The sequence below is a fragment of the Ammodytes marinus genome (genome assembly GCF_949987685.1).
Source record: "Ammodytes marinus genome assembly, chromosome: 18".
Lineage (NCBI taxonomy): Eukaryota > Metazoa > Chordata > Actinopteri > Uranoscopiformes > Ammodytidae > Ammodytes > Ammodytes marinus.
This window is the reverse complement of record NC_137222.1, coordinates 12,463,484-12,487,277: the sequence shown is the minus strand read 5'-3', so window position 1 is coordinate 12,487,277 and position 23,794 is coordinate 12,463,484. Positions and strand designations below refer to the sequence as shown.

Sequence of the window (23,794 nt, the reverse complement as noted above, 5' to 3'; positions counted from 1 at the left end):
TGACGAGGTAAACAGAAAAAGGCCAACCCTTCCATTATTCATTTTCGTCATTAGTAGCATTAACAACAGAAGCTTTGAACTTAGACGCTAATTTCATATTTATTTTTAAAAATATTCCCCTTACGTTTTGCACATTCTGCCGTAATAAAAAGCGCTACTTGGAGGACATTATGGAGGGTTAAAAGAGGGCTACCCATCAGCCCCTGCTACAAAGTGAACACCTGCATATACTCTGGGTCAAGGTTTGTCTCTTCAGAGTCACCATGTGGTCTGCCTGTCCTGCTGCGCGTGCTCCTTTTCATTCCACTGGCAAATTGGGCAGCAACTGTGCTCAAAGACCTGCAGGTGTATGAGATTATCTTCCTTTGTTGCTTCATACTGGAGAGAGAGTGGGCAAGGGGCCACGCTCAATGGTGCAGGGGCTTGTGGGGGCAGAGGGGCTCTGGCACTGGCAGTGAGAGCACTTTGAGGGATCTGACAGGTGGCAAGGGGTGCACTGGGATCAAACGGGTGCTGCTGAAGTCAACTGAGTGCCCTGAAGTATGTTTTTCAAGCTGCTCTGTCCCAGAGTACAGCCACCTCTCATTTTTTGTAAGTGACTGCATGAAAAAGGGGTTGAGAAAAAATGGAATGTATTGTAATTTCTCTTTTGGCTGGCGGTAGGGTAGTCAGAGAGAGAAAGCAGTGGTGGGTCTGTTTTTCTTCTACTACATTTATTACTTTTAAGTTGTATAAATCAAAACATCAAAAAGACTTCCGTTTGTACAAAAGTTAGTAAATAGTACCCTATTTGGACAGAGGCTGCCCAGCGCAGAAGGACAGCTTCAGTTATTCCAGCCCCTAAACGACACATGGTTACATTCAAGTGACAAAAGCCTTCTAGCAGCCAAAGTAATATTGACGGGAGTAAAGATGCAAGTCTTGTGATGGTTTTATAAATGTCAGGAGACAGCTGTTTTTTGCTTTAACCAGCAGTGACAAAGTGACAATTCTAACCTTAACCATTTTCCCAAAACCTAATTAAGCCTTAAGAATAACAAAATCACATCATACAAACTTTGTTTTTCAAATGAAATTCGTAATTATTTTGAAAGGCATAGGCAAGTCCTCTTGCTGTTAATGGCGCCATATTAGAAAGTACTTGTTGTGTTGTTGTAGAGGGCACCGACCAACCAGGTATGAAGTAGTTTCATTTGGAGGACTTGTTTTTTTGCAAAGGGTTTAATGACTTTAATGACTCCTCCATTAAAGTCATGAAATGCAGGGCCTCTTATGGGATCAACCGTTTTCTCAGATTTCTGACCATCTGCTGCAATCTCAATTACTTTTTGTTTTGTTCAAACCTTGATAAAACAATTGGTAGATACAGGCTAATGTTAGACAGTTGAATGTAATATTATTAATGGGTCTTGATGCCGTAAAAAAGGTTTGTCCATATCACTAATATTTGTAAACACAGCGGTATAACAGGCTTACATTTTCCAGTGCTTTGAGCTGGATGCGCAACATTTTAATGTTAAAAAATGAAGACACACTCTTTAATTATGCATGTGAACAAAGTTCAGATTTATGCTAGATAAAATAAAGGACTTGCCCTTTAAAAATACACATTGTGATTTATCCAAGCCGGGAGCCGTCTCACCCACTTGTAACATGGCATACAAATCAGTGATATTAAGAATTTAAATTAAACTTCATAACTCGGATTTGAGCCTGAAGACACTACAGAAGCCGCTCAGAGTAGCTGTGAGCCAGCAGCCATCATACACTTATCTAAAAGTCAGCACTTATCTCTTTTAGGAAAAGATGGGCTGCCTCAAGATAAAGTCACTGGGGTCTAGTTTTTTTTTACTCACCGAGTCCAGATGATAATCACCTGTAAGGAAGGCTAATCTGATCGCTGTTTGCTTTATGCCGCGGAAAGCCCAGGAGGAGAGAAGGGAGGGAGAGTGAGGAGGAGCTGGCACCAATGTTCTCCTGACTGGCTGGCGACCCATGGCAGGATACTGTGTCAGACGTGACGAGGATGTAGAGAGGCAATGTGTCAAGATTTAAGGGCCTGGCAGTGGGCTTCGATGGCCCGCATTCTCCACCACACTGACATTTGTTTAGATTATGTATTCAAGGACACATTGGGGCTAGAAGATGCATCATTTGGGAGTGCTTTTGAAGCCTAGCCTTCTTCAGTTTCAGACAGTTCATTTAATGTACTGTATGTTTTTTGTATGATGCATTTATGGCCCCATGATAAATGCTGGCAGAGTTCCAGAGTGCTGCACAGCATTTAGCGACTTTGTTGACTCTTCCACGCCACACATTCACATTCTCTAAGAATACATTCACAGTGCATATCAGTATGCGCAGCTGTAACGCTGTGTTCAGTCATCCAAGGGGCTGAAACAGCCTCACTGAATGTATTGAAGTAAAGAGGCGTGTTTGTTTGGTCAACCAAAAAAAGAAGTGGCAGCAGGAATGGTTAATCGCCTTAAGGTATATTGCCCCCGTATTTTCTCTCTCTCTCTCTCTCTCTCTCTCTCTCTCTCTCTCTCTCTCTCTCTCTCTCTCTCTAGCTTTCTCTGTCTCTCGCCACATTGCCTCTTCCTTGTTTTTGTGTTGTACCATTAATTAGATTTACCCTGCTCATCACAACCCATTCTGCTCTTTGACGGAGGAGGTGTAGAGAAAAGAGAATGCGACGAGGAGGAGAGGGGAGAGGAGAAACAAGTGGGAGGCAATAAAAAAGGGAAAAATAAATTAACAAATCAAAAAGTGTTCGAAGCTGCTGCATTCAAAGGGACAAGAAAGAAAGCGACAAGACTGAAATAAATCAGTACATCTGTACTTTCCTTGAAGAAAGAAAAAGACATCAGGCATCCAGCATTTATAATTGACTCACAGATACAGTATCTAGTACTAGCCTTTGAAAACAGATACTCTTTCTCCATGGTCATATGCAAAATACATTGTTTATTGGTTGGGTTTTTTCCCCTGTGATTCTTCAAAGGGCATCCTGCATTTATTGATGAACAAGCAACTGTTTAAAGTGTTATAGTTGTCGCCTGTCATCCGTGCCTTTGCAGGAGACCGGCTCGTTCAAGTCTACCAACAAGATCTGCCGGCAGCTGATTTACCACCTGACCCCTCACTCCAAGTGGAGCAGACAGAGCGTGCCCAGGAGGAAGTCTCAGGCCTGGTGAGTGTGTGTCCTCTTCCTCTGCCACAGTTAACATATCCTCATCATGACAAGGGTCAGCGCAACTCATAAAACTAGTCTACACAGCCTCTCACAAATACTCGTTCCGACTTTAAGGAAAGTTTTGGAAGAAATCCCCAGCCAGTGTCTGGGAAGATCCTTCCTTCCAGTGTTTCAAGGTTAAACACAGTACGGGGCCGCTGAAGATGCTCCTCGTAATGTTAATGTTATTACTCTTTGGGAATATGCTGCTCTTTTTGCAGGACTCCTAGGATATCTTGCCTCAAATGAAAAAAGTATTTTTTTTAATTATAAAATGCAGTTTTCTGATGTTCCCTGAGATAGAAAACACCACAATGCCAGCAAAATATTTGATCCGCTGTTTTACAGAGTATCATAAGTTTTACGATCAATAATGGAGAGTTTGATCATCTTTATAGTGCTGAACTGAGGTAATTACCGCTCCAGTGGTAGAGAATATCCATTGCATTGCAGATATGTCAGTGTATTATGTCCATAAAGAACTAGAGGATTTTTACAGTAAGGACATTCTTATGCCCTCAATGTTACACGTGTTCAATGCTCTACCTAATTAGGACTTGCTGCTCTGATTTTGGTTGAAGGTACTTTGCATATCAAATTAAGTCAATGTTAAACAATTAGCATAGTTCACATTAACAGTGTTTGAACTCAACTTTGTTGATTTATTCTAGAGGTAGTGATTATAAGAAACTACTGCAGATTAAAAGCTGATATATATACTCTAACTACGTTGGACTAATGGCAGTTGCACTGAGGCATTGATGAGGTTTAAAAAGTGCATCTTTGCTTCATTATACTGTATATAATATACTGCAGTCATGCTAAAGGATGGGCAGGTATGTTTCCTTCAAAACAGAAGCAGATTTTGGTGAGAAATACCATGTGACTGAACCAAAAACAAATTATTGGTCCGGACCAAATTCAACCATTCTCTATTTCATGTTAATTTAATTAAATCTTTGTTTGTCTGCTTTTGTCTGACATACTCTACAGCCCACCGGTAGTCCGGTTGTAATTGCGGGGACATCCAATCATCAACCTGTATTGTTGCTTCAATCTCTGTTCACACTTGTCTCTCAGGAGCATAACAAACAGATTCCTGCTCTGAACTACTGTGACAGAGACAGCCTAACACCAGCTTGAACACCACCAGAGAAAAGTGTGATGTTTTTTGGGGGTGATTTTAACAACCCAGTTTTTCTACCGAATTCCAATGTCTCTGCGAGTGATGTGGAGACAAACAAGAAACTATAAACTGAATCAAAGTTCCACCAAACTGCAGGCCATCAGCGGTCAGATGCTGATTATCCTTGCCTAAGTAAAATAAAGTTAGAGCAACAGAAAGCAGCTGCAAAAACACATTGCGAACAAATGCAAAATGTTCTCAAACTCAAATTAGGTTCAGGTACATTTGTGGAGACGTTATTAAAGGGGGGAAAACATTTCTAATGATCATCATGAGGCTCCCTCTCCCTGAGCAATTAACCCAGATTGAATTTTTTTTTGACAGCTTGAGTTCACTTCCAGCCCCAGCCTCATGGTTGCAATATTTTTCGAAATAGCACTCAACAGAACAACAAGGCAGACTCTGCCAGCGTGCTCATTAGTGAGCTGTGTCTCTCCCACAGCCTCTGCTGCAAACATCCAGACAGCAGCGCATGCAATACTGTGGGTCGTCTCCAACAAGACTGTCTCTATACCCTGCCAATATGATGCTCACTCAAATGAGCAAGAAATTATGTATTTGGATTACTGTAAATGAGGCATTAGGGCACAGTTTACATGGTTTTGTTTCTGTTATCGATCTTTTCATTATAGCTCAATGCTGTCCTTATCCATTCCCCTTAACATTTCAGTCTGTTTCCTCTTCCTTTTCCTTTGGTTTTTTTTATCTCCCTTTTTTACTGTTTAAGAATCCCTTCCCCTTGCATTGATTTTTTAGCCTCTCTTCTTCTCCTGTGGGATTGTTCTCTCCTTCTTGCGCGAGTCCATTTTGTTCAACAGTTGCCACACAGATCCGTTCTGCAGGTTGAGCCGAGGCTCTTGGGAAACGCTCTGTCAGACGGAGAGGGGGAAAAAGGGCGAGAGGTGGAATCACTGTAATGAAGCCAATTAGAAGGCGCATATTCCTCCCTTTCTTCCTGCCTCGCTTTGAAATCGATCGTGAATTTGGTTATATTTAGGGGTGAAAAAAGCATTTGCTGTCATATAACCTGTATTTGTACATTCTTATTTTCTCCAAGTGATTTTGAAAAGTCTTTTTCATCACTGATCACTGATGCCGCAGCCCGCTCTCCAACCATGGAACGTCTCAAATTGAATTGTTTGAAAATGAAATGGAGGCAATTGGTTGCAAATCTTCCAGCAATAACGCATTAATCCTGACTCACGCTTTAATATTATTCGCCTGCTTTGCTTTTTGAAACGCTGCAAATGCAAAGCAAGTTGGCAATTTCCATTTTTTTCTCTCTGCAGCTGCATGTGCCGGGTTTCTGAGAAGTACATTATTCCTGAGTCCCCAGACGATCTTCTAATGTTATTGTAATTGCTATTGATTTTTTGATTAATCAAGTTCATATTTTTTAATACACCAAAATTGCACTTCCAGCACATTTTAAAGAAATGGCACGCCATTTCATTACTTGCCTCTACTGCGAGAGAGTAATTGATGCTAGACTCTTGCAGCAGCTTTCCAGTAAAAGAAACAAATGTGGTTCAAGCAGACAACTGGAGTGTTGCATTCATCGTATATAAGCTTTGTAGAATGAAGACACTCCCGAGCGCTGAAAGAAATCTATGTGCATCTGGCACTTTTTTGCTCTACTTGAGTCAGCATACAGTATGATACACTCTTCAGCAGAATAACTCTGAGGATTTAGTGAAGTGCTAATGTTCGGTTGCGCAGGTTGTGGCGACCGATCAAAAGAGTGAAAGGCGTCCTGGCTATGACAGCTGTTTGGGAAGGTGTAATCAGCTGTGGGTGAGCGTCGATAGTCTGCCAGCCCCGATATTTGACCCAGACCTCACACTGCTCAGGCTAAAGTGCCTTTCCTCCCACAGCTCACACTGCCAAGGCTGTCCAAAAGTCATTTTACTGCTTTTATTTATCTTCCCATAAAGCTTGATAGTCATCGAACACTGTTGAATCAATAACGAAAGTATATTGCAGTACTTTCACCTGCCCCCAAAAATACAAATCTGCACTCTGCATACATATCTACGAATCAGTGCTCATAGGTGTACCAAACAAATAAAAAACAGATAACGGTGAGGATCCGTCACTGATGCTGCTCGGCTGATGTCTTTATCAGTAGCAGCATCTGGGAACATTTAACATCACAAACATGTTAGAAGACACATCATATTTATTGTTGCACACTTCAACCATGGTGATATACAACAGCAATATTCTCAAAGAGGAAACACTTTGGAATTTTAACATAACAATGCCATCATGTCTTGTTTCTATCTTTTTCATTTTGCAAACAATGATAAACAAAGCTGTTTTATGAGAAAAAGCAAGATTATGAGAAGGATCTGCATTATGTAATTTAAGAAGTAAAAAATTGCAAGAGCTGGTCTCCATCTTCAAGTAGCTGAACACATCTTTACTTCTTTATCGTCTTCTTACATTTTGTTTGAATATGCTGCTCTGCAGATGGATTCCTGACTAGATCTCTGCTTAAACCCGGTCTCAACATGTCAAATAGGCTCCTCCCCTTCCATCAGAAGTGACAGTCACACATTGACCCCTCCATTAGAACCTTAAAGGCATCAGTGCGCTTCAAGTGTGCTTGTCACTTTTTCCCAACGTCATGTGAAACACTCACCGCCTGCCTGGCTATACGAGCAAGCAAGCCATCACGTGGACAGAGGATGACTGAAATAAACTGGAGAAATTGAATTAAAAACTGAGTCAGAGTTTGAACTCTTTCGAGCTCTATGCATTATTCACACAACTGTTTTCGCCCACTCCTCCCGTGTTCAGCTGAGTGCACAAGGCCTTTGAGGAAAGGCCACCCAGAAAGTGCATGCCCCCATTTGAATACAATTCATCTTGTTTTGCCCTTGCAGCAACCTAAAGTAGCCGCTTTGCACTCAATAACATGCTATTTGACCCAAACAGCCACAAATTATGGACTGTTCGGATATTAGCTGTGAGCTAGCTAGCTAAATATTTGTGTGTGGCAGTGTGTGTTTTTGTTCAGAAAGCTTTGTTTATACATTTTCCTAGAAGCCGTAGCAGCAAGGGGTTGCTCTTTAAATCATCTCTTGTCTCAACTATTGAAACAGCAGGAAGGAAGGAAAGCTGGCAACCTCCAGGTAGCAAGCTAACATGTGACCTTACAAACTCGTCCTTTTCTCCTTCATCACCGGAGTTGATATAAAATAATGTTTAAAAACTCATTACCAAAAAGTGGTGCCCCATGTTATCCTCCAACTTCTGAATCATCATACCATAGAGAGTATTAGCTATTAGAGAGACGGCTGTGTTATAGTCTGGATGCTTATGAACCGTTTTTCAACTGCATACAACCGCTATATTTTTAGTCCGGAATCCTCTGCGACTCTTCAGCGGCTAATCACCGTAGAAGTGCTTACTGGGATTCTCTCTGCAGTTTCTCTCTGCTCTGCTCAGGCTAATTTGCTCTAATCTTTAAAAAAATCCCTACTACCTCTCCTCTTCTCTGTTATTTTGAGCCCTTCTCTTTTACTTGATCCTGCCAGGGCAAACGCAGTATTGTTAAGTCACCACACATTCCACCTCATGGGTAAAGTGTTTGTCGACCTATGAATTTAAGCTTATTCTACTCTCCATTCAAGGTCATGTCTATTGATGTCAATTTAAATCCTTTGCTTTTTCTTTCCACTTCCTCACCAATGGACTACAAGAGACGTCAAGATGAGGGCTAAACACAACAATTGAAATATTGTATAGGCCCACATATTGCTGCATTTCCAATACGCACACGCCTGGGCCTGCGATGGTGCAGCATATATGGCACTGCATTGCCTTTTCTCCACTAGAAGGGAACTGTAGAGTGCACATTATCATGTTTACCATATGGGGCATCTAAGCAGAGCCGGCCCGAGGCATAAGCGAACTAAGCGGTCGCTTAGGGCCCCCGACCGCCTTAGTTTGTGTGTTTGGTATTAACATCATATTATGCAAGTGTAAGTTATACAAAGAAAGGAATAAAATGTTTTGGTCTAGACTCTAGATAATTAATAGCCTGGTGCTACCAGACCATCGTACTTCATTTCATTTGTACAGAAGGTCTGGAAGTGCTGTAATTGGCAAACGTTCACTCATTTGGAGGCGGGTGTCTGTCGAAGTTTAAAACTATTGGATCTGCCCAGTGCCACTCTGGATTAGCCAACCAATCGCATCACCAAATTTCCGACTTCACTACAATATTGTAGTCTATGAATCTACCGGTACCTGGCAACAGTAACTTGTTAGAGCCTAACGTTTAGTTATTTGGACGAGAAAGGTTTTAGGCGTCCATACTTTCGCGAGCAGATGCACTGGAACACAGACAGGTCGGAACTCGGAACTACCAAGTCGGAAATCTCCTTCTTCCGAGTATAAAGGAACGCAGCATTCAACTGAAACTGGAGCGGTCTCAGCCACTCGCTCTGTTCGCTGATTGGCACGATCGTAGATTCTCCGGAGAATCTGGGAAATGCGCTGTACACCCAGACTGACTACTGAAGGGAAAATTAAATTTGGCCGGAAGTAGGCGGGCGGGCGGAGCCAGGCTAGATAATTAACAGCCTAAAAATTTAATCAGTTCATCTGGGAGGTAATCCGAAATTATCTGATCATGTCACGTTCACATCCATGCACAGTGTGTATTGAGTTTATTTAAAAACTATTGGAAATGGGGCTGCCCTCAGTTGTCCATGCACTGTGTTTAGTCTATAGCCTAATTCAGCCTCGTCTGTGGAAAAAAAGATACAGTAGCTGGACAACAGAGTTCTTCTGCTTCGTTCCTCTCACTGCATTTAAATGCGTTCATTATTTTATAGAGAAATATGTCCCGTCAAAGAAAAAGAGCTCCAAGCCCAACCCAAAGGACCCTCCATAATATTTTATTTTATATTAATATTTTTATGGAAAATCCATGTGTCCTTCTTCAATAGCTTCTAATTCATCTGACCCAGTGTCTCCAAATTATTTGTTTACACAAAATTTCTCAGATTTAGCCTCTTAATTTTCCTCTCAAAGTGCACCAGATTCATGCATTTCACTTTAAAAAGGATAAAAAAATCTCCCGGGGGGGCATACCCCCGGACCTCCCTAGGAGGGTCTGAATCTCGGCTGTCTAATATTTTCGCACAGCTGCACAGTGGAGGCACTAGCGGAAAACACTGGGTGTGTGAATGATATTTAACAAAGATCTATAGTTTCAGCAGCGCTAACATTGGAGAGGGGCCCCCTAATCATATTTCGCTTAGGGCCCCATGAAGGCTTGGGCCAGCTCTGCATCTAAGCTGTACTTTTATACATTTTAGTGGGTGTTTCTGTGGTAAAGTGGATCTGTCAGATACATTTTAGGAGTGCCTAGATTTGTATGTTCCACATTTTATTGTAAGTGTATCTTCGTCTTGACTGTATGGGGCATCTGTACACTGAGCCATGTGCCATCTTTCCTTTAACAAGAATGCAACCTATTTCTGGAGTCAAGTCACCCCCCTGAGGTGTGTACTGGAAGGCCGGATGACTCAACAGGCTTGACCTCTGACTAACCCTAAGGCAACACTCTGGCAACACGAGGAAAGAATCTACAAACAATATCAATTTGTGTTTTTGACTATAATAACAGACTTCTTCGTTTTTCTTTGCCTGGTCATTTCCACTCAGAGATTAAGTATTCCACTTTGCTACACTTGGTCTGCTCAATCTGCTTTCAGCTTGAACTCCATTCTTAAGAGAGACTTAAAAAGCTAGCCACAGTCCTCGTCTATGAATAATTGAGGGCTACAGACTGAGATCCTGGAGGAAGAGGGGGAGGACTAAGAGAGTACAGTACCCATTGTTCCAATCTTCAGGGCATGGGGCCAAAATGAAATCATTAGTAATACTATCAAAATTAAATCATTTGGTAAATACCATGTTGGAGGTGTTTCTAATTCAACAGAATAAAAAAACTAACTTGAAGCACTTTGAAAGGTATGCTCAAATAACAGCATTTCAAGGCTTCCTTGTTTTTTTATCCAGGGATTGAACCTCTGTTAACCTCTCATTGATTGGATGTTAACTGTAAATCTGTGATGAAGCTGCTGCTGCTGCTGCTGCTGCTTTAGAATAACATAAACAAGATGTTGTTGAGCTTCGGCTGATCTGTGGACTTCGTTCCTTTGAGATACAAATACAGATCAAACCCCTCGGTATGTGTTCTGGGCCCTGCATTTTAATGATGATTTCATAACTGTGCCTTGACATTGTATAGCAGACACTGCACACTCCTCCATGCTATACAGTTATGTAATGCAAACTGTTTGCTATGTCTTCCGTCACAGTATTCTTCTCTCCTAAGCGTGTCGTTTGTCACAGTGAATCAAATCATGGCTGAATTTATAGCTCAACCGCAGAGTACATTCACGTTTTACACGCTGCAGTTGCATTATGGTACATTCTGTACCAAGAGGATTTATGTTGTTTTATTTTTGGTGTTGGCATTTTAACTTATGTTGTCTGTCTTGTCTCTCCTTCTTACTTTGTTGTATGTTGTGTTGCATAGAGAAAACATGTTGACATGTTTCCAATGCTCTTGTCCAAAAAGCCCATGAGAGTTGTATGATGAATTTTCTAAATGAGATTTGCTGCACTCGACAGACCCTTCACATCTGTTTTAGAGATATATTGAAGCATTTGGTGGATTTTGCCCATGCACATGATAATGTATATCACAGTTGTCAGTCCACTCCATGTTGACATCACTGCTTCTACTTTTCCCCCCGCACTTCAAATACAAAGTTTCCGAGAACCAAGTGATTGATCTGAGATGTCAAAACCATGCACATCACAGAGCTGCTCTCTTGACAATACACAATAGAGGAAGCCTTATGCAGCCAATTTCACTGAAATTTAATCCAAATTAGCTTTGGAGCTTTTTATTTCCTCCCCAGAAATTGGGCCATTATCCTCATGAAACTGGAGGACTCTGGATGGCGAATGAAATAACCACTTTGATGTTTCTCCCGCAGTGTTCTGCAGAACCAGTCCCATAGTTGAGGTAAATTCTACTACATATTTTGCAGTGACTGAATAGGATTCTCATCAAGCAGTCACTTAACTCTACGACATGTGAAACAAACTGCTTTGGGATTTGTTCAGCACTTTAGCCCATAGTCACAGACCTCAAGGCAGATAAAAGACAAAGAAGCAGAAATGAAGGAGCCGCCTTTTACCAGCTGCTCACTTTAAAGGGATGGGTTTGTACATACGACCATAGGCCCTCCCACGGCTGACTGCTGTGCGCAATTATTATACAGATGCCTGGAGGCAAAACAGCTAAGATCTATCTGAAGAATAAACAGGTCAAGACCAAAAGGGTTGATGAAGCAGCAGTCATTGATCTTACCTATCCCGTGGGTCTGTGCAGGGCTGTACAGTGCGACAGTTTTGATCGCATTTGCTACTGAAATTGATCACGTGCGATGATGAATACGAACCCATTAGCACTCGTGCGACAGCTTGCTAATGAGGAGAGGCTGTCTTTGAAACACAGAGGAGAGATGCACAACACTGCTTAGAGGGCTCTACATTAACACTGCGGGTAAATGAGTCTTAGGCAAGTAAGTTATTGAATCCACCCTCCACTTTGGCTGGTGAAAGATGTGTCCTCGGGATCTGTGCGGGTGCAGCGATTCTAGGTATAAAAACTTCACCAACGGCAATTACCGGAAGGAGACGGCACATTACCGCAGTTAAGTTAGCTCGTGTACAAACAGAACATTTCCTGTGCGCCTTCACATTAAAAGCCTGTTATTAGCCAAACGTGAGTTGACTTTTATTTTGAAGCCGGTAAGAACAGGAAGTTAGCGCTTTTTTCTAGCTTGAAAGGCAACTCATTCAGCTGCAGAGAGCAGTCAACAGTAGCCTAGTCTATTTACAAAGTTTTAAATAAGCCACTGAAAAGCTACTCCCAACACATTCACAACAACCTATTTAATTTATCCTAAATTGTACCAATATTTATACTTATTTATTTAATAGGCTATGTTTAATGTTTTAAAGTTTGGTTTTAATTAACAGAAGGACATTATAATAATAATTCTGAATCAGCAAAAAATTGCAATTGGCAGGTTAGATTCTTTTTTCTAAATTGCAATCAGTGCACCCCTATTAATTTTTCTACAATTATTACTGCACCCACTAGGATATCATATTAATTGTGAATCTCAAATGAGACCAGGATGACATGCTCAAAGGTAATTAGAGCAAAATGCAAGGGTTAAGGTTATGCAAGTTTTCAATCATAGCCTACTTTGTGTGCTACCAAATTTATTTTTGTGCTACTGAATTTTTTTGCTTGCTAGCACCAGTGCTACCACCTGAAAAAATAAGCGTACAGCCCTGGGTCTGTGGAACGGCATAAACATTCAATGTTTCTCAAGTGCTTCTATTTCATTCCCTTAAAATGAGTGTCTCTCTGCATGATCAGAGGGAAGTTAATTAAAATTTGTCACACAGAGTTTCCTTTGTTGCATCTATCTCTGATCTGATCAGTGCCTCATTTGAATTGGCCAGATCATTGCAGTTTTAAATGTGTTATTGTCCAGAGACAGTCACAGAGACAATCACCCTTATCACTTTCTTTTAAAGAGTTTATGAATTGTTAATATTTTATAAATTGCTAATAAATAATGTAGCAGTGCTTTGAGGATCAGTAATAGCATAAGGCATGAACAAGAGTGTGTTTTGGGTTGCCCAGTTAGTTTACATCCTCCTCTGACATTAACTTTGTGTCCGTGAACTTTAACTTCCTTTGTCTTTTTAGCCAGCTGCCTCACTCATATATAAAACATTGAACGAATAGTTCCACATTTTGGGAAATGCACATATTAAATTGTTGCCAAGAGTTGCATGAGAAAATGTATACCCAGGCCAGGGGTAAACAGCAAGCCTTGCTCGATTGAAAGGGGACACCATCGCTAATGAACACATTATATTGTGTTTGTTTAACCCATACAAAGACTAAAGCGTAAAACAAGGTGTGCTTTGTGTATTTCTTAAACAAGTGCAGTGAGTATCTGGAACATGTGATTTAATATGTTAGTAACAACTGATAAACCCTACTGAGTGTGGGTGTGTTATTTAAAATGGCCACCACATAATCAGACTGCAGCCCCCAGTATCTCCATTGATGTCTCTCTGATCATGTAGCAGTGCCCGAAAAATAGGTCATCCAGTTAACTATATTTATTCTACCAAACCAAACTCGTCTTTTAACATGCACCACCCATTGTTATAATATATCCCACAGTAATTAAAAATGAGGAAACCTCTAACACTCACCCATCTTGTGATGTATTACTGATTCATGAGAGTAAATGAAGGGGAACATGTATTCTGTGTGGGTGGACATATAACAAGTTTGCCCTGCCATTTGCTTTTAACGTTCACTATGGTGGCAGAATATACAAGGGTTGTGAGATTATCCACTTGAAAGTCTCTGTATTTTCATCTAGAAGAACATGCAAGTTGGCTTGACCTATATTAAAACCTATTTCAGGTTCAGTCTTTGAATTAGTGTGTTTTTCTTGTATTCAAGTGGAAATTGATTATCAGAGTGGTAGAGTAGGGAAAGCTACAGATAGCCACCTCTAATGATGAGCACTTCTGGAGCATCAGGAGAGACAGATAGACGGAATGGAGACTAATCTGATGCCTAGTGGGTTGGAAAAATTATTGAAAAGAAATCAATGGCCCTGCATGGACCTATAATGGAGAGGCTCAACATTTGAATCATTAAAATGGAACAATTGAATAATAATATTGTTATTATTATTTAGTGAAAACTTCAATTTTGATACATTTTAAAATCAACTAGAAGCTAATGCAAAAGAGAGGTGCAGAATATATACAGTATATAGAAAAATATTAATTCATGTTAGGGAATTACTAAAACAATCAAGATGATTAACCAAACTGGATTTTTTTCAGATTCTTCAGTTTTTTTATACCAAGTAAAAGAAGGTTGAAATGAAACGGGACCTAGGAAAAAGCCTTGAGGTACTCCACAGTTCAGAGGGCCAGTAGATGAAGTGAAATGAATAACCATATACTCTAAACTGGTTGTTTGAGAGGGAGGAGATGAACCACTTGATAGCAGTGTCTGTGAGTCCCTTAGACAATAAATGAAGAATTAACGATCTACTGTAATAGGTGCCAAACTAAAGTCAATTAGCTGCAAGAACTTGTGTGAGCTGGTAATTGTTTGTGAACAACCTTTTCTAAGGCCCTTGACAAAAGTGGAAGTTTGGGAATTTATCAATACAGTATTCAATTTATAATGCACTCCTGTATATCAAATGTTGTTAATATTGGGGGGAAATAACAGTGCCAACTGCCACAGTTCACATATTATCAGAGATGGGACTTTATGGAAATTGATGGGTTTCCTGTGCAGCTGTTCCAGTAATCACTGGACAGCTGAAGCTGTCAGAGTAAATCTCTGTATCAACACTGGCAGCTTGTGAGATGGTTTAAATCACTGCAGGTTTGTTATATCCAGTATGTACTCTATATCCACTGTAGTCAAAAAAGGGATTGAATCAAAGAATCCACAGAAGCATACCTACCTAAACAGTTTAAAGAAATAAAATAAAATAGAAGACACATTCTTATTTTTCTTCTGACCTTCTTTGTAAGCTTGGTTGCTTTTCCTGCACTGCATTTTCAACCATACAAACCCCAGATGTTGTATTTCCTACCTCTAGGGTTTACATAACCATAGAATGGCAAGGACCCTTGTTTCAGTGTGTTAAGGTTAACATCCACCAGGAAAGACAGGCTATGAAAAGCAATTAGACAGTCTGCCTGAACCCACATTCAAGCAGCCAATGGGTTGACACATGAGAGTCAGCTCTCATTAGATTCCTGCACTGTTGTATCAGTTGCTCCTGAGGATGTCAATAAATGGATTTCCTTGAGTTGTTTGCCTTTAAATGAGTCCCGATGCAGGGGATGCTCATGTTTATGCGGGTAGACTATCCTTTGAAGTTGTTTGCATCTTAGCTGGTCCAAGAAGAGGTAACACTTTACAATAAGGTACACAAAATTGTAGTAGCTACTACATACCTACTACATAGTTTTTTTTTTTTTGTGCTACCTATGTGTTAGGTAGCACAAAAAAAAAAAACCCTATGTGTTAGGTAGCACATAGGGTTTTTTTTTTTTGTGCTACCTATGTGTTAGGTAGCACAAAAAAAAAAAACCTTATGTGTTACCTACTACATAGTTTTTTTTTTTTTGCGCTACCTATGTGTTAGGTAGCACAAAAAAAAAAAACCCTATGTGTTAGGTAGCACATAGGTTTTTTTTTTTTTTGCGCTACCTATGTGTTAGGTAGCACAAAAAAAAAAAACCCTATGTGTTAGGTAGCACATAGGGTTTTTTTTTGTGCTACCTATGTGTTAGTTAGCACAAAAAAAAAAAACCCTATGTGTTACCTACTACATAGTTTTTTTTTTGTGCTACCTATGTGTTAGTTAGCACAAAAAAAAAAAACCCTATGTGTTACCTACTACATAGTTTTTTTTTTTTTGTGCTACCTATGTGTTAGTTAGCACAAAAAAAAAACCCTATGTGTTACCTACTACATAGTTTTTTTTTTTTTGCGCTACCTATGTGTTAGGTAGCACAAAAAAAAAAAACCCTATGTGTTACCTACTACATAGTTTTTTTTTTTTTGTGCTACCTATGTGTTAGGTAGCACAAAAAAAAAAAAACCCTATGTGTTAGGTAGCACATAGGGTTTTTTTTTTTGTGCTACCTATGTGTTAGGTAGCACAAAAAAAAAAACCTTATGTGTTACCTACTACATAGTTTTTTTTTTTTTGCGCTACCTATGTGTTAGGTAGCACAAAAAAAAAACCCCTATGTGTTAGGTAGCACATAGGGTTTTTTTTTTTGTGCTACCTATGTGTTAGTTAGCACAAAAAAAAAAAACCCTATGTGTTACCTACTACATAGTTTTTTTTTTTGTGCTACCTATGTGTTAGTTAGCACAAAAAAAAAAAACCCTATGTGTTACCTACTACATAGTTTTTTTTTTTTTTTGCTACCTATGTGTTAGTTAGCACAAAAAAAAAACCCTATGTGTTACCTACTACATAGTTTTTTTTTTTTTGCGCTACCTATGTGTTAGGTAGCACAAAAAAAAAAACCCCTATGTGTTACCTACTACATAGTTTTTTTTTGTGCTACCTATGTGTTAGTTAGCACAAAAAAAAAAACCCCTATGTGTTACCTACTACATAGTTTTTTTTTTTGTGCTACCTATGTGTTAGTTAGCACAAAAAAAAAAAACCCTATGTGTTACCTACTACATAGTTTTTTTTTTTTTGTGCTACCTATGTGTTAGTTAGCACAAAAAAAAAACCCTATGTGTTACCTACTACATAGTTTTTTTTTTTTTGCGCTACCTATGTGTTAGGTAGCACAAAAAAAAAAACCCTATGTGTTACCTACTACATAGTTTTTTTTTTTTGTGCTACCTATGTGTTAGGTAGCACAAAAAAAAAAAACCCCTATGTGTTAGGTAGCACATAGGGTTTTTTTTTTTGTGCTACCTATGTGTTAGGTAGCACAAAAAAAAAAACCTTATGTGTTACCTACTACATAGTTTTTTTTTTTTTGCGCTACCTATGTGTTAGGTAGCACAAAAAAAAAAAACCCTATGTGTTAGGTAGCACATAGGGTTTTTTTTTTTTGTGCTACCTATGTGTTAGTTAGCACAAAAAAAAAAACCCTATGTGTTACCTACTACATAGTTTTTTTTTTGTGCTACCTATGTGTTAGTTAGCACAAAAAAAAAAAACCCTATGTGTTACCTACTACATAGTTTTTTTTTTTTTTTGCTACCTATGTGTTAGTTAGCACAAAAAAAAAAACCCTATGTGTTACCTACTACATAGTTTTTTTTTTTTGCGCTACCTATGTGTTAGGTAGCACAAAAAAAAAACCCCTATGTGTTACCTACTACATAGTTTTTTTTTTGTGCTACCTATGTGTTAGTTAGCACAAAAAAAAAAAACCCTATGTGTTACCTACTACATAGTTTTTTTTGTGCTACCTATGTGTTAGTTAGCACAAAAAAAAAAAACCCTATGTGCTACCTAACACATAGGGTTTTTTTTTGTGCTACCTAACACATAGGTAGCGCAAAAAAAAAAAAACTATGTAGTAGGTAACACATAGGGTTTTTTTTTTGTGCTAACTAACACATAGGTAGCACAAAAAAAAACTATGTAGTAGGTAACACATAGGGTTTTTTTTTTTTGTGCTAACTAACACATAGGTAGCACAAAAAAAAAAAACCCTATGTGCTACCTAACACAGGGTTTTTTTTTTGTGCTACCTAACACATAGGTAGCGCAAAAAAAAAAACTATGTAGTAGGTAACACATAGGGTTTTTTTTTTGTGCTAACTAACACATAGGTAGCACAAAAAAAAAAAACTATGTAGTAGGTAACACATAGGGTTTTTTTTTTTGTGCTACCTAACACATAGGTAGCGCAAAAAAAAAAAACTATGTAGTAGGTAACACATAGGGTTTTTTTTTTTTGTGCTACCTAACACATAGGTAGCGCAAAAAAAAAAAACTATGTAGTAGGTAACACATAGGGTTTTTTTTTTTGTGCTAACTAACACATAGGTAGCACAAAAAAAAAAAAATATGTAGTAGGTAACACATAGGGTTTTTTTTTTTTGTGCTAACTAACACATAGGTAGCACAAAAAAAAAAAACCCTATGTGCTACCTAACACATAGGGTTTTTTTTTTTTGTGCTACCTAACACATAGGTAGCGCAAAAAAAAAAAAACTATGTAGTAGGTAACACATAAGGTTTTTTTTTTTTGTGCTACCTAACACATAGGTAGCACAAAAAAAAAAAACCCTATGTGCTACCTAACACATAGGGTTTTTTTTTTTTGTGCTACCTAACACATAGGTAGCACAAAAAAAAAAAACTATGTAGTAGGTAACACATAGGGGTTTTTTTTTTTGTGCTACCTAACACATAGGTAGCACAAAAAAAAAAAAACCTATGTGCTACCTAACACATAGGGTTTTTTTTTTTTGTGCTACCTAACACATAGGTAGCGCAAAAAAAAAAAAACTATGTAGTAGGTAACACATAAGGTTTTTTTTTTTTGTGCTACCTAACACATAGGTAGCACAAAAAAAAAAAACCCTATGTGCTACCTAACACATAGGGGTTTTTTTTTTGTGCTACCTAACACATAGGTAGCACAAAAAAAAAAAAACTATGTAGTAGGTATGTAGTAGCTACTACAATTTTGTGTACCTTATTGTAAAGTGTTACCCAAGAAGATTTACAAAACTGCCTACGAACATGGCAGCCACATCACAGGGAGCGAGACCAGACGTTTTAGTTGTTTACGTTATTATAATTTCACGGCGATGGACTATAGTGTACACTGTGGCTTTAGAATAAGCTAGCTGTGCCCCTGGGCCTGCAGCCAGCCGAGCAACCTGTGGGCGGAACTGTGCCCACGGAGCCGGGATGCAGCGGATTTGGAAGGATCTATGAAGTCGTGTTATACTCTCTCATTAAAAGCACATTATGAATTTGTCACATAGAATATCTCTTCCCACACAAACAAAGGGACACAGGTGAGAGGGGAGGGATCCAGCAAAATTAGGAAAGTCCTTTTATAAAGTCCAATGGAACAAATGTCGACGATGCTCCTAATCCGTTCATCATAGTAAAGTGCAAGAGCTGCACAGTGGTACAGTAAAGTGTGCCAACAAGCTGCAAATGCAGCCAGACTCCCCTGGCATTTTTACAGGCTACCTTCAAAATCAATATTGTTTGAGCGCTGAAACGATTAGTCAATGAAAAGGTAGTCAAATCAACAGGAAATTAATCAAATCAATCTATTTAATAATTGATACATTTTAAGGACTTTGTCAAGCAACAAATGTCAAACCTTTAATGCTTTATACTTTTAAAGCTATAGTGTGTAACTTTTTTTATATACTGTAAATGAATGTCGGTTACATTCAATCTATCACCAAACGAGTTGAAACAAAGTGTATTAAGCCAAAGTTGATTAATCAGCTCCACAAAACTCTCTCTGTATTTCTCAGAATTTCAGTGATTACAAACTGGTGCAAGCCCCTGACAATGGCGCAGGAGCTCAGAAAAATACCAAGAAGCGCCCAACATATGTTTCATTTGTAGATTCTATTGCTAAGAAAAAACCTTGACGTACAGCAGAAACTAAAATCCATGTGCGATCACCATAGGATTATTTTATGTAGATGCCCCCGACAGTGTTGTTGTAATGACTCTTGTAATGACTCTCGAGAATTCCTCTTGGGGGCAACAGAAGTATCAAAGTTTGGTCCATACTGAAATATATAAATAACTAGAGGATGGATTGGCATGAAATATTTGACAGACATTCATTGTGTCAAGAAGATGATTCATACTGACTTTAGTGATCACCAGATATTTGGTTGAGGTTCAAAAGCAGGTCAAAATATTAATTTATCCTCTATCCATCTACTCAATGGGTTGCCATGAAATATACAGACATCCATGTTCCCTTCAGAATTTATTGTTATAACTAGTGATCCATGAACTCTTCATCTAGCCAATACCTTAGCTTATCACTCAATATCTGAGATATCGCCTTTTGTTTTTTCCTCAGACTGTTTTGTTCAAATAATTTCAAGGGCCCTGATTATGTAATATCATATAATCTAATATATTTTGCAGTCATATGTTTTCTCCTTCTCTCAAATGCAAAGGGAGGGGCGCGCATCCCCAAGTTGTGAACTATTGGACCAAATAGAATGATTAAATGAATTAATGATAATAATCACTAGCTGACAGGAACAAAAGGAATCAGTATTGACATTTGTATCTGTAAAGACTTGGCTGGCTGAATAAGAATTGAAATAAACTTACATTCAAATAAAGTAATTAAAAAAAGAAGAAGAGTGGATTTGGGTGCCCCAGGCAGACCAAATTCAGAACAAGAAAGACTAAGAGGCTAAGAGGAAAATATGCTAAGAAATTGAAAGAGCAATAAAGTGAGCGGCAGAAGGAGAAATTAATTATAGCATACATACTCCTGGAATCAATAATCGTGCGAATCACAGCGCCAGTGTGCTACAGATCTTTTGCTTTCCCTTAACCGAGCAGAAAAGGGAGACGGATGTAAATCGTACAGCCTGCCCATTTATAAGGCTCCCAGACAGACCACAAAGCAGAGAGAGAGATGCAAGAAAAATAATCCTTGCGGTGCCTGAGGAAGCAGAGGCAAACAAGACTGAGACAAAGAGGAGATAAACCTTAGGCCAGTTAAACACAACATTTTTCTGCCGTTTGTCGGATATCAACAACACACTTCCACCTCATTATGATTTTGTTTGGCAGATGACTTTCCTGCGATTTCCTTTGAGTTGGAAGCCCAGTAAAAACAAAATATGAATCCAATGCATTGCAGCAGGCTCCTTCTAACTCTCCAGTGACACCTTGGCACCATGCGTGCAGCTTGCTTATAGCTTTCTTATGCATATTTAACCACACTCTGTTATAGCCAGAACATTTTGGTTTCAGACTGCCCAGTGCTATTAGAGGGATACAATAATCCAACCTGACAGGTGTGATGGCTGTGGTAGGATTTTTTTCCGTGAGATGGATTCACTTTGCACTTGTTGTATGAAGTCATTTGGACATAAATAAATGACCACTGGCCTTTATCACTTGTCACAAATTAATACATTATATTTTATTTAATCCGCACAAAAACCGAAGTCTAAAACTATGTCTTGGATTGCCGGGCAACGAGCAGAGGCTCATGGTAGTTATTTGTCCCTAGATTTGACCATGTTGAAACGACTAAGTTTGAAAAATCTCCCACAGAAATTTCAGTGGTCGAGTTCTATCACTTGCACTGCAGGCGCCAACTGCGTGGATTTTTTTTTTAAATCTCTCCTGAATTCATGTTTTCAAAATGACACTCAGGGTTGAAACTACAAGCCCACAGTTGCCATAGTAGGGCAACTCCTTCTTTGCAACTTTTACACAGTTTTCCAATCATTAATTTATTTATTTGTTGCCTTTGATGGCTGTTTTGCACTTACAGACTGAGGGAGCTGTCTTTGAGATGGCTTTGCATGTTAGGTTCACCCGAAACTGAAAACAGCTGGTGGCTTGCAGCGGCTGACTTTTGGAACAGGAGACAGAATTTGTTGCTTGAGGGACTCAGACAGAGACACATTTAAATGCAAATTCTCTCCTTTAGATTATTGATTGCTTCACTCTCAACACTCTACTGGTGTATGCCGTTTCTTTTTTTGCGTACCTAGCAGTTCCCCCTGTACTCCCACTGTGGGACAGTGTGGCATTCCAGTACAGAGAGCCTTTCAGATCAATAACCCCTAGTATCATTAGGTAGAGATTGTTTGTCTTTACACACTTTTGAAAATGCTAACTGCCGGTGCTGATGAATAAGCACACCTTTAATACTGTGTGAAACAAATAGCCATTTTGTGCCAAAAAAAATTCACATGTACAGTGTGTAAAAAAAAGTGATGGAATTCTTTTTTTGTCCCCTCCTCCCAGTCTGAAGACCACGCTGAAGAAGAAACAGTCCGGGGATGTGGTCAACCTTTCAGGCATCCCTCTGTCTGGCCGAGACGTGCACCGCGTGGCCTTCTATCTCCAGAGCAGCAGTGACGCGGTGTCTGCCGTGGACCTGAGCTTCACCGAGCTGCAGGACGAGAGCCTGAGGCTGCTGCTGCCCTCCCTCGGCTGCCTGCCCAAACTCACCATACTGGCCGTCAATGGCAACCGTCTGACCGTCGCCATCTTGAAGGACTTGACGGACGCGGTGAAGGATCCCAAGAAGTTCCCCAAACTGTCCTGGGTCGACCTGGGCAACAACTCGGACATCTTCACTGTGCCGCAGTCGCTGCTCGTGGCCCTGCGGCGCCGCTTCGGTTTGCGCAGTAGCCTCCCCACCATCTACGAGTACAGGGAGGCGCAGGCGTTGGGCGGCTACAACCCCACAATGGAGACCTCTGTGGAGGAGCTCAGTCTGTACGAGGAGGCAGATGGAGAGGAAGACGATAGAGAGGAGGTGGAGGTAGAGGTGGAGGAGGACAGGCTGGAGCTTCAGGCCTGGGGCTTTGGAGAGGAAAATATGTCAAAAGTTGTGCCGGTGCACTTCTGTGGGAGGTGATTGCCCAGAGCTGCTTTCTTTTGGATCCGGCTGCCCCTCATATCTTAAAAGCATCTTCTCCCTCAAGCCTCCAGTGGTAGCAGGTGTCACCGTGGCAGATGCTTACAGTGACCCACGTGTTTCTGGAAATAACTTCAAACTAAAACACTGTGTGGTGTGTGTGTCCCTCTGGATCCTCTGAATGCTGGAACTCAGCAATGTGATGCAGGCAGCTCTGTGGTTGTACAGACACCAAGAATTTCTCTATGGATTGATTTAACCTTCATTAATTCATGAACTGAACATTTTGCTTTTTGCTGTTTTCCCAGTGCTTTTTGTTCCTAATGTTCTGTCCCCTCTCACACCTTGAGGCTTTCGATAATTTGCCGCTTTACACTGGACCAGGTGGGGGTTACAGTAAGTGCCTTGCACAAGGGCACCTCGTCAGTATTGCTTGGTAACTAATTTACATTCCCTAAGCAGCACATTTAGCCAACTGGTTCAACCTCTCCAAACAACTTTGCCCCTTAATAAAACTAAATAAAATTCAAAGTAACCAAATATAGATCTTAAAGAAATAGATGTACTCTATTTGCAATTTGCACATTCTGTTTTCCACTGTTTTCTGTTGGTTCACAGTTTCAGTTCAGGAAATAGTTTAGTATAAATGGTTAGTTATTGTAAGAAAATAAGGCATACTGAATCCATTTTAATTAAAATATCCAGTGCTGAAGTTGCAGTTAGTGCAGATAAACGGATGCTGCAGCTATATGGGCCCTGATACACACATGCTGACGACACAGCGTATGGGCATGAGCAGCCGATGAACTGATTGCTGCCTATATCAGGCCTCGTTAGGCGCCTTCAGGCACAGATGGTTAGAAGAGGATCTATTTTTTTTCTCAGCAAATAGGACTAGCCCCAGATAATCATTTCCACTTGTGGTTTATGAATAATTCTATGTATTAATCAGACCATCAGCACCAAGAAACTGTTCTGTTGTTTTCAGTGGTGCTACATGGAAACACACATCTTTTTTGTGGCATGAATATACTGCAGCAGATTATTTTTGATTTAGTCTTTCCCATTGGATGTGAAGTTCTCATTCTCTTGTATTGTTT

At 39.7% G+C, this 23,794-nt stretch overlaps 1 protein-coding gene across 1 annotated transcript in view; it reads left to right on the top strand.

The window, feature by feature from the left end:
• lrrc75bb (leucine rich repeat containing 75Bb) overlaps positions 1–22,694 on the top strand; it is a gene marked incomplete at its 3' end in the record, with an annotated part of 29,030 nt that extends 6,336 nt beyond the window's left edge. The window contains exons 3-4 of the mRNA XM_080047039.1: positions 3,081–3,193; positions 22,076–22,694. Of these exons, the coding sequence (XP_079903165.1) occupies positions 3,081–3,193; positions 22,076–22,694 (732 nt within the window). The remainder of the gene's footprint in view (positions 1–3,080; positions 3,194–22,075) is intronic.
• Positions 22,695–23,794: the final 1,100 nt, after the last annotated feature.